At 27.2% G+C, this 12,290-nt stretch overlaps 1 protein-coding gene and 1 long non-coding RNA gene across 2 annotated transcripts; one reads left to right on the top strand and one right to left on the bottom strand.

Annotated features, from left to right (window-relative positions):
- Positions 1-2,638: 2,638 nt before the first annotated feature.
- LOC126550106 (uncharacterized) lies at positions 2,639-5,544 on the bottom strand. Its single transcript, XR_007604153.1, has 3 exons — positions 4,568-5,544; positions 3,351-4,305; positions 2,639-3,273 (listed from the first exon to the last, which is right to left on the bottom strand). It is a non-coding gene; the product is annotated as an uncharacterized LOC126550106 (long non-coding RNA).
- Positions 5,545-6,083: 539 nt separating this feature from the next.
- On the top strand, positions 6,084-11,862 carry LOC114129579 (uncharacterized). The gene is made up of 7 exons (XM_027994366.2): positions 6,084-7,084; positions 8,823-8,978; positions 9,151-9,318; positions 9,911-10,278; positions 10,347-10,572; positions 11,014-11,405; positions 11,488-11,862. Exons 1-7 carry the CDS (start codon positions 6,697-6,699, stop codon positions 11,644-11,646), a joined length of 1,857 nt encoding a protein of 618 aa, XP_027850167.2. The 5' UTR covers positions 6,084-6,696; the 3' UTR covers positions 11,647-11,862.
- Positions 11,863-12,290: the final 428 nt, after the last annotated feature.

Genomic DNA, 12,290 nt, shown 5'->3' with positions numbered 1-12,290 from the left:
ATAGAAATAGATGAGAAATAATAATATAAGTCTTTAGTCACCTACGAAAGGGATAAAGGTCAAGTAGAAATTCACATATTGTATACACAAATACAATGGGGTGTATAAGACACGTGTCTTTCTCGTGTGCCGCGTCAGAGGTTGCAGGTGGTCCGAATAAGGTCTCTGCCATTAAAGGATAAAAGTAGTTTCTTGGGAACGCAAAGGCCATTGATGAAGTCGCTAGCCACTCTGGCTGGTATAATCAAATATTGTCTTTTTCATTAATGGCTGCACACATTTTGCACCAGCTATATCAGAAACACTGGATCCTGCGAGCGACAATTGAGCTATTATTTTTTTAAAGATATATGAGTTTTGTATTGATTTAGATTAAAGTGTTCAAAGTTCTTTTTAATTTGAGTTACCTCATTACCTCATCAAACTACAACACAATAATATATATATTTTATATATATACACATATATATATAGTTGTGAATAAGGTAAGGTGCATGAACAATAAGCTTAATATACTTCATATAATTTTTAAATTTGTTTTATCGATTTTATATTACGATGTACTTGATTATATTCTCGAATGTACAACATTGAGAGCCTTCCGAAGATTAGAAGGAAAGTAATTGCGTAAATTTAATATTTGTATTTAGTATTTAATTAAATCCTTACTGACAAAATTTTAACATTTAAAAATATTTAAATGCTATTTAAAGTAATTTATAAGTACTATTATATAGGTAATATGTATATGTTGGTAAAAAAAAATCATTAGTTTTATAGTTTAAATATTTATAAATTAGTCTAAACCAAAAAGAGATGACAGACATTAAAAGAACAAATCATTGTATAAATATAACCTATTATAATTACTTATTAATTGCTTCACTTATTCCTAAAACAAAATAATTTTAAAATTCTAAAATATATCTTGTTTAAAAATATCAAAAATATCAAAAATACATAATTCTTTTTAATTAATAAATATTTTGTTATCTACAACTTACAAGTACTTTTTTTTTGTAATTTAATGTATAACAATAACTGTTATACCTATCAATAAAATAAAATAAATAAAATATTAGGCAATTTTTTTTACAAACATATTGTAAACTATATTTTAGTTCATAATAATTAAATTAAATAAATTCATAAATTTTAACTGATTAGGGTTTATTTAATTAAATACTAAATTGGAGATGAACACATTTAGCTTAATCCTGATAGTTATATCTTGCAGGTACCTAAAATTTATAAAAAAAAAGAATAATTTTGCATAATATGGGTTTTACGCATAAATAAAAACAACCACTGAGTAAGTTCAGTCCACAAGCATAACACAGAGCCCAATAAAATAATTATTCTGAGAAAGGGAAAGATTTTCTTTTTTAATAAAGATTTTGAATTAAATTATCTTAATTATGATTTATATAAAAATGAGTGTTCTTTTATTTGTTTGATCTGTATACGAAGTAGTCACAAAAAGTGAAAAATACTATACCATTTTCAATAAAAGTTATATTAATAGATTACAATTAAAACTGGGAGGATGTTTGTAGTTTATTTTTTCAACTTCTATAAGTAGTATAAATTGAGAGCCTACTCGTCCTACTCCCACTTCCAATTTTTTACTCCATACTCCTTACTTCCTACTCTCACCGCTGTCATCTATCATTATTTAACCGGATGCCCTCCTCTCTTCCGTCATCAACAACTCTCACATCAATCTCGTTATCTTATAATTTTATTATATTTTAATATATTATTGTGTGTATACTGTATACTATATTATACTTTTATTAAATGCAACGACGACTAGTGTACTAAAAGCGATGACTCAATTTTTTTTAAGGGCGACACTAACATTCATTGTTAAAAAGGGTAAGTAAGGGTAGAGTTGTATTAAAATAATCCCGAACTAATACCTAAATCACACTTTCTTTTCAAAGAAAAAATCTTCAAGTGCTTGTACAGCATATATACTCGTATTATATACAATATACATTATACATACACATATATTAATATTCGATATATATACGAAGGTCACTTTGGAACTACCACCTGCAGTGCCGGCAAGAGGTTCTGCGGGGCCCGGGGCAGATTCTTTCATGGGCCCGGTATTATTATGATTTCATAATCAACTGATTATAACACTAATCAGGTGATATTGCGCTAGCTGTGGTTTCGGCGCATGACGGGTTTTCTTTTGGATTTTGCAGACTTTGTTTCCATTTATTTGAGATATGGGTGGCACGCCATATGTTGGAATGAAATATATTTTTTTTTAAATAGTTTTTCGGTCTATTAACTTAGTATGTCTTTGTAGGTTGTGCGTTGTGCGATTATGTATCCTCTATATAGTTGGCTGTATATTATTTTCATTGCAATTTGAACATTTTGAGGGTTTCTCCCGTTTAAGCAGTTGTTACTATTGTTAGTGGCATATTCTGATCAACAGTTCACACAATGCGAATAGTGGTGACAATAGTTTTGTGTGTCCGAACACTTCGAACATATGGCAGTTTTAAGTAGCATAAGTAATAACATACTAACATAGACACGTTGAGTGCCACACTGCCACAGTCGATACGTAGTCGATAACTTACTGTTGTCGGGTCTCCAGGACCGCGGTGGATAAATGTCAAATGTTACGTGTATCTTTATGAGAATATTACTTCATCGGTTATAGACGCACAGTTTTGGTTTTTATATGTAGTTATTCAGTAGGATCTCGTGATTTCATCGGTATATTTGGAATTTGCGTAGATATTTTTAGTGGGTATTAATAATTATTTTTCGTCGAATGACGACGACGGCGGTGTCGAACAAGAACCGGTCTAATTTACAATAACATAATAAATAATAATATTAGGTATATAATTTGTGTTGTCACTAATTGGCTGACAAAAATAATATTAGTTTATTTTAATAATGTTAAGGTATATTTTTCTTGAATGTGTAATAACAATAACAATAAGTTAGTACCTATTTCTGTTAGCAGACATTCTGTATTTACATTTTGCATAGCGTTAATTAAGTACATATTTATTTTGATAGGTACCTATTTCTTGATGATAAAATTATTATAATTTGGTACTGTAGATTACTAGCATAATAATCTGAGTAATCCGAAAATACTAATACATAGTGCTCGTTTTTCGCTATCGATTTTGTCGGGCTCGAGGAACCGATGACGACAGTTCGACACGTAGTCAACCTTCCGCGTCACGGTTCAATTTTGGCGCGGAAACTCGCTTATTGTAACACACCCATCTGTAATGATAGCCACATATAACTATAATAGTGGCATCATCATAATCCCTTTCATACATATACATAGTCGCACATACGTTCACACGATAGTAGACATCTGTGGCCAGACATTGTTATGTTCTTTGACCATTATCAAAATTTATTACCCCATCGGCTCAGAAGACACCCATTGACCATCGGGCACTGGGACACAACGACACTCTCCCTACGTGCGCCTTTGGTGATGGACATACGTCGAGAGCCAATTCATGTAAATGTAAAATAAATGCTTATTCGTGTCTTAATTTAAAAACAATAAACCTATTACCTAATTCAATGTAAATATTATATCACTTGTGTTTTATTTTAATTGATATTATATTTGAGTGAGTTAACATCACACCTATCCACTTTTTCTACACTGGCTGCATTCAATTGCTGTCAAGTCTACAGTCAAGCTAAGGTAAGATAATTCACTATATAATAGAATTCCTTGTAATGCATGTATCTGTACGCGTGTGTAGATATACATATGAGAGGGTAGTAATTCGAATTGTGTGCGCAATATATATAAATGGTAAATCTTACGTAAACAAAAAGAAGATTATTACAATAATTGTAATTTAAAAATTAATACCTAATATAAAATGTATATATGTATTGCGCAACCTCTGTCTTTTTGATTTACTACACATCATAAATACTTTGGCACTCAACGTGTTAAGAATCGTGTTTTCTCTTAAGGTTTATGAATTTTACAATTTAATTGCATTTTGTTTTTCTTATCCTCGTGATCTGGGGAGTTTATGAAATTAGACGAAAGAGCACTCTTTGCTGAAGAATTTTTCATCGTTTTCATTTTTATAACTTAGTTCTTAAAAAATAATAATTGGTGAAACAGTATACCTAAGTGTAGTGCCTCATTAAAGGTAGATAATTGATAAGATGCGATACGCGACAGTAGTAGGTATGTATTTGTATGTTCTGCGCACTTTTCACTGCGGAGATTTTTAAAGTTTAAGGGGGTACATCCCCCTCAAGCCATTTTTTTCCCTGTAATACGAAAAAACACTGATTTTAAAAAACCATAATGTATGTTCTGCGCACTTTTAAGCATGTTTATATTATAGTTTAAGAACGTGATATAGTTACTATGATTTATAAATAAATTTTATGAAATGTTTAAAAATGTTATCATTAAAAAGTATTAGTAACATTATATTTACCTTTAAATTAAATCAAATAAGACTTAATATTTAAATATTTGAATTTATTATAATATAAAATGTATAAATATATATATTTTTATACTTACATCGATTTAAACTGCAGATTATTCATCACTCATAACTGAATAGTTCGACATTATTTTATTTTTTAGAAATATTTCAATTTAATAAACATAGAAATTTATGTGTGTATAAAAACGTAAAAGTGTTGCTGTAGACTTGTTGAAGTATACTGAATATGATACATCAAAAGGCTTCCTATTATAATATACATACTTTCTTGTCCCTCTTATTCCAAGTCTGAAGTTTATTAACCGATTATAATAACGATTATAAGTGTTTTATTTTTTATCATTCGATGTATTTAGTTTATTCACGGAAATACATTTTCGTAAAACAGTAGGTATAATATATTTTAATAACATAGTTCTGAAAAAATTGATAATATTATTTTGATAAGTGTAGGACGATTTTTTTTTAAAAATTAATACGCATACTATTAACATGATTATAATATCGAATACAAGGTTTTATTTAATTACCCATTTAATATATTTAATTCATTCGTGGATGTACGTTTACGTAACACAATAAAATATATTTTTAATAACATAGTTCTTAAAGAATTGAAAATATTATTTTGAGAAGTGTATGAATATATTTTGTGCGAATTTTCACGATCGTGACCACTGACCATCATACAATTTATCATACAATTGATTATAAATTTTTTAAGAGATGGACATTTAGTACTATATTATTAATTTTTTTTAAAAAAACATCGTAAATACAAGTGGACACAGTGGATTATAACAGAAACAAACATTTTTTTTTTAATCATCTCAACGCAAACAAAAATGTAAGTACTCATTGTTATTATTTCAGTTTTTTTATTCTATTATATATAAACAGTAGGTAAACACATAACCTTATAACACTAAATATTATTTATAATATATCTATAACTTGCCTAATTTTTTTTTTTTTTTAAATAGTAATAATTTAATATCCAATTTGTTGAATACAATACTAACTTTAAACATTATAACAATACGGTATCAATCTATTTTGTCTATAATATACGTCAGATAACACTATAAATAACATGGTATAAACGATAGTAATATTATGATAATATTCAAATTTTTTATACTTATATATTAAAAGATATAACGAGATACATTTATATCACGTTCTTAAACTGTAATATAAACATGCTCAAAAGTGCGCAGAACATACATTATGGTTTTTGAAAATCAGTGTTTTTTCCTGGTACAGCGGAGAAAAAAATGGCTTGAGGGGGATATTCCCCTTTAAACTTTAAAAACCTCCGCAGCAAAAAATGCGCAGAACATACAAATACATACTACTCGCGACACATTATACGGAACAGCCATACGCAATACCTATCGTATTGGCTATATAAGTCCAATACAACATGTAAGTATTTTTAATACGTATACCTACCTATGTACTTAGTTAACTTATAATGTTTATATTATTTGTAATCATATTATTAATTATTAATAAGTTAACAGTGGATTTAACGATTAGCGATACTGTGATAGTATTGCAATTATAGATTATCGTTCGATTCGTTAATCACAGAATAGGTATCATTATAAATAAAAAAAATGTAAGAACCTACGTTATTATGACCGAGAAAGCGAGAAAGTTCAGATGGAAGAGTCAAATTCGGTCAAAAAAAATACTAAGAATAAATACAATAATAATACTGACGAGACAAGATCCGTCGTAGAATTTATAAACGTATCTATACATAGTTTTCACAGCAAAGATATTGTTTGGTCGTTCATTTTAACAATAAAATAAAGTTCATGTTATAAACTGCTATTGTACGTCGTTGTTTGGAACTCAGTCGGGTCGGTCCGTGATGGTTGCTATCATGAACTAAAATAGGTGGCATACCTCCATACACTATCTACAACCGTGGCCACGCTTCGAATGATAAAAATTATCAGTTTATGATTATTTTCCCGCCTCCGTGATTCGATAAGCCAACCGTATTCTTATCGTATTCTTTATTTCTTTCCAACCGTCTTCAACTTATCGTTGTAATATTTATATAGACTATAGAGTGAAATAGTCGTTACTCCTTTTCTATCAGTTGGTTATCCCGTTTTCGAAATCCAGTTTGTCAGTGTCCCGATTCCTGAACTCGGTGTCTATCGGATTACGCGACGGTGACATAGTAATGATGGCGTTCGATAGTGACGATTCATCAGAGCCAAGTGAAGTTATCGAATACAAAGGTTACTCATATGAAAAGAAATGGACCTGTAGACCAGTGGGTAACTGGACTCTGTGGAAGTGCACGAAACGTGGTTGCGCCGGAGAATTGGTCATCACAGCCATTCGGACAAAACGGTGGCGGCGGAAGAGGTTCGTCGTGTTCCGGGACGTCTCTGGCAAAAAGCTAGTGGCGTACTTTCCCCGTAAAATACACAATCACTCGCCCCAGACGCCAAACGGTAAAGAGATACCTGGACAGAATAGGACGACGGTTGTCACGGCGAAGGTTAGGTTACCGACGCCACCATCGTCGCCTAATGAGAGGCTAACCGACTCGTCGGCTGTTCAAAGTGAGCGTTTGCAAATCACAAACATTTTGGTATATTAAATAAAGTTTAATGGGAGAAATGTAAGTTGTTTTATAACAATCATTTCAATATAGTTTATGGAATGAAAAAATTGTAATTTAATAATCTGATACCTTTACTTTGTGACTAAATTTAATAAGTTAATTGATTATAAGATTTTTAAGTGATCTAAAATTAAAATTACAGCAGTGGTGGCTTGTGAGGTTCACGAAAAATGTATAAAATATCTATGTAAGATGGTAAAAATATTAATTTATTAAATTTTGTTGTAGGTACATACCAAAATAGTGTACCTACTTGGTACTATTTATTTAATTTAAAACAAACCACTCAATATCGCAGCACTATAAAATTAATTTCTGTGCATACATAAAATGTGATCCAAAATACCCTCAAAAACACCATATATTACTAACTGATGTGTCGAGGTATGTAGCTAATTCTTACATGGCTGCCCAGAGCACAAATAATTTATGCTCTGCAAATTATTTAATCGTTTATAGACACAATTCTCAACATAAAAGCGGCAAAACTTTTTTTTTTTATTAATATATATTTTTTTTTATTACAGATCATATGTTTATTAATCAATTATATGTTACTATACTACTATAGGAATCTAATAATTCTTTTTATAATTTTGTTCGGTGGTTCACTGGTTCATGTGCTTCTCTGTACTATACCACGAGCCGCCACTGAATTACAGTATGGATATTATAATTTCTTATAATTTATAAATCATGGTAACTTATGAAAAGATTTTTATTATTTTATATTGTATACTGTTTAAAAATTAACTGAGCACACATTTTATATTTAAACTGTACAACATTACTAGTATCATTCAAGTGATAAAGTGAGAACCATTTTATGTATTGTTTAAATGTTTAATATTACTTCCTTTGGAATTTCTGTAATATTTAATAGCTATTTCTGTATTTTATGTTATTGTATTTTTCTTAATGTATTACTATTGACATTCTAGTATTATCTATGTTTTAAATGTTTTCACTATTGAATAACAACTTTTATTAATTATCAATAAAATTAGAGGTTTGGTATTTATAATAAACTACATAATACCAGACTGAATGTTAATAGTTATATCAAAGGTTGTACTAATGTCTCTTTTTAATTTATTTTTCACATTAACTATGTTAATATAGGTTTATGCATGTTTGAAAATTTAAAATCTATCTAGAATAAACTTTGAACAAATAATTTCTTATAGTTAAATATGTTTAATTCTATTACTTTTTATTTATTATTTATATATTATACAAATCTTAAAAGTTAAATTGTTTATCTTATCTTACAAACAATATCAGTACAATTTTTAAAATAATAGGCACGTTTTTCATGAAGGCACTGTGAGCAAATAGTTAATTAAAAATAATTTTATATCAAAACTATTAAATTTTTACTAAAATATTTGCTCTTATTACCAACTGGATATTTTAATGGTGTAGTGTTCTGGTTTTTGAATAATACTTTTTAAAATACAAATCACTTTTCGGATTATTTGGTGATGAACAAACTGCATATTATGCCATATCAATAAACAATTACCAAATTGTCAGTTAACTGTTTGCCCAACTGTTTGTTTTTGTAATTTCTGTAAACATTTCAACTATTGTATAGTATATTTTTTGTTAGTAATGGTACAATTTGATTATAAATTTGTACCCCCCACCAAATTCTAAGATATGTTTTGTTTCAGGTTTTAAAGTTTTAAATGGAACTGATACATTTAACTCATCTGAAACAAAATCATTACATTCAATTATGGATGTTGAAAATAGTAATTCCATTAATCTAGATACTCTGTCAAAAAATATGGAAACAGGTGAACAAATCATGACTAATTTTGACGAGGGTAAGCATAATTGTACAATATTATAATAATGTATGAGATATTTCATAAAATATGGTTGTATATTTACAATTAAAATAAACAAAAAAACTAAGATTATAACATCTTTATATATTAATTGTACAATTCATTAGTATTGAAATTATTAGATAATATTTAGTTTCTGTTATTTTAGATATCAAAATTCCAAATATTAATGATACAATGGAATTTAAAGTAGATAAGCCTGTTGATCTCAATGCCAATTCAGAAGAAAGATACTTAAAAGATATTAATATTACAGTTGATGATACTAATATTATCGAAAATATAGAAAAAAATGAAGTTGTACAAATTAAACATGGTAAGTTTCGCTATTATTTATTGACTTATATGTTTTTTATATTTCAACAGAGTATCCCGTGAGGATTTACCTACTGCAGTATTAAAATTTCCTGAAGCAACACAAAGATATCTCAATGAGTAAAAAATTCTCACCGGACATTCTGTATATATTAGTATTGTTTTTAATTATTTTTTATTAATTATCTTTAATATCTGTACTTTTTTTTTTATACCGTTTTAAATGCTTGATTGAGCAGGTTTTTTTATGATGCTAGTCATTTTATAATTTTATTTATTGCTTAAATCAGTATTTCCCAACCTTTTTGATGTCCACTTTTAAACCCTTCTTAGTATCTAAATCCTTAAACAATTTTTTTTAAAAAAAAATTTAGTTTTATTGTTTTCTCAATTAGGTAAGAAGTACTAGAAACTAGTATAGTCATGCTTATAATTTAATCTTTAATTATTTATATATTAATAATTAATGATTTCATGTTATTTGTATTATATTTTAATATTTTTTTTTTATAATTAATAAAATTCATATAACAAAATTTAAATTCAGGTGTGAATTTATTGACTTGATATTTTTAACTTATTATTTTTTTTAGGTTATTCAGATATGTCTTCTCAAGATAACAATGAGAAAATGTTATGTCATGTGTGTGACACATTTTTTCATGTATGCAATTATAATCAACATATTCAAACTACCAAACACTTAAGTGCATATGAAGAATATTTTAAAGACCGTATTGATTTTGAAAACTATAGAATATTTTCATGTTCTGTAAATGCTACTACAGAAGAGTTTTTTAAATCTATCAAACAGGATTTTACCATTTTAGTGAACCACTTACTTTTAGAGCATAATGCACTTATGATAGATATACATTATTTTGCACTTTATCATGAAGATAGTTTGAATGTAGAAAACAAAAATATTGCTGAAGTGAAACATTTTGATGTATATAATAAGGTATATTCATTTTTACAATATTTTTTGATTTATTAAAGATCAGATTTTATATTATATTAATGTTTCAGAAATTGACCAAAAACACCACTGTAAATGAATTGTACAAGGATATTGTGAATTCATTTTTATTTCAATGTAATGCGTTAAAAACTTCAGAATCTAGTTGGACTCTAGAAGAAACACTTTATGTTGAAATAACTTTAGTAAAAAAATTATTTGAAAATGAAGTTGTATCAAAATCACTTGATGAGATTAGTCATAATAATGAAATAATCAATAATCACATTAACTCTGGTAATCTTACATTAATATTTCTATAAATAAATCATACAAAATCATGGTAAATTACCTAAAATAATATTACTAATTGGTAATTTAATAAGAATAAAAGTATTATTTAAAATTCTTATTGGTTTTACAAGCTATTTTAATTTTTAGTATAATATTGTACATAAAATCATTTAGACCTGAGAAAAACATGAAATGTACTAATTTTACAGTGATAATTTTTTGTTAATACCTATTTAGTTTATGCTTTTTTTTTAATGACTTACAAAAAAGAATTACCAAAAATTGTTAGGAACATTCATATTGATTTTAATGCTAGCACTAGAATCACTGAAATGTTAATTTTTGATAACGTTACTGTACTAAAGTTATTGTTTTGGCTAGTGTATCTTACTTTCTTTATTAAAAAGTTAACAACAATGTTAATATATATTATTTTTTTTTTAGATAATCTTCAAAAGACTGAACCTTTGCAGCTGATACGATGTAAACAATGTTGTGTATACGTAATTCAAAAAAATTATAACCATCATTTAGAGACAACTGCACATAAAATATCACTTTGTTATTTAAAGAATGATAAAATACAAATAAATGGAGTTCAATGTGATGACCGTTTTTTAAGTTGTCGAATACTCTCACCAGAACATGTTTCAATTGATAACTATTTCCAATCGATTGAGTCAAATGTCTTGGAGTTAATTTCTAAAATTATGAGATTCCAAAATAATAAAGCAGTCAATGTCAATATAAAATTATTTTGTCTTTATAATCATAATAGTTTAATGAGTAAACATGATAACTTAGGTGATGTCAAATCCTTTATGATAAAAAATGAGGTAATTAAAAAGAAATTATACATTTATATTAGTCTCCGGAAGTTATGTTTAAAACTTATTATTTTTATAATATATTTTTTAGATTCTATCGGGAGTTTCAATTTTGCTACATTGGTTTCAACAAATATCAAACACATTGAAGTCTCATCACCAAGAATATTTAAAATCCATGCCCCAATCTTATTATTTAGATCGTGTTATGTTTTTAGAACTATATTTTTATGATAAAACTAATATTTAAGAGACTTAATATTGAATGTTATGTTATGTTTTAGTTGTTAGTTGTGTGATAAAATTGATTTTATAAATTACCAAATAATTACCTTCAAGCTAATAACTATTACATTATTTATAAAAATTAAACCACAATTTATTTTATTTATTTTAAAGTATAATATGGTTATTTTAATGAATAATGAAAAATAAAAAATGACGATATTTGTTAATACATTTTTAATTGTATTATTAACTATTAATATTATTTTCATTCACATAATTCCTATATACTCTCGTTTCATATTCTCTGATTGCATTGATATTTTTCCATTCTCTTATAAGAAGTCATTTTCTTTTTTAAGTAATGTGTCAATTCCTAACTTAAAATAATACATTGTTATATTTTAAATCTATTAGATTTCTTCTTGAGAGGATAAGTGTTATTACTGTATAAAAATACTATAAAAATATTGGAACAGCTTCTAGCTTTTTATTTGGATTACTATTTCAAATTCTGTGATAACTAATTTGTAGTAAAAGTATCATACTCTTTAAATTATTGCCTGTTATCACCTTTTGGGGAAGTAACTGAAAAAAAATTTGATATAAATTTATTTTATTTTATTTTTAAACGCCAATCAGCAATTATTACAGATTTACAAAATAAAT

This window comes from Aphis gossypii, chromosome 2 (assembly GCF_020184175.1).
Source record: "Aphis gossypii isolate Hap1 chromosome 2, ASM2018417v2, whole genome shotgun sequence".
NCBI lineage: Eukaryota > Metazoa > Arthropoda > Insecta > Hemiptera > Aphididae > Aphis > Aphis gossypii.
The sequence above is the reverse complement of the archived record's forward strand: the minus strand, read 5'-3'. Positions and strand labels throughout refer to the sequence as shown.

Coding starts and splice junctions, on each gene's coding strand:
- LOC114129579 (XM_027994366.2), top strand. CDS start 6,697: ATGATGGCGTTCGATAGTGACGATTCATCAGAGCCAAGTGAAGTTATC. Junction 10,573..11,013: donor CAATAATCACATTAACTCTG/GTAATCTTACAT, acceptor TTTTTTTTTTAG/ATAATCTTCAAAAGACTGAA. Junction 11,406..11,487: donor CCTTTATGATAAAAAATGAG/GTAATTAAAAAG, acceptor TATATTTTTTAG/ATTCTATCGGGAGTTTCAAT.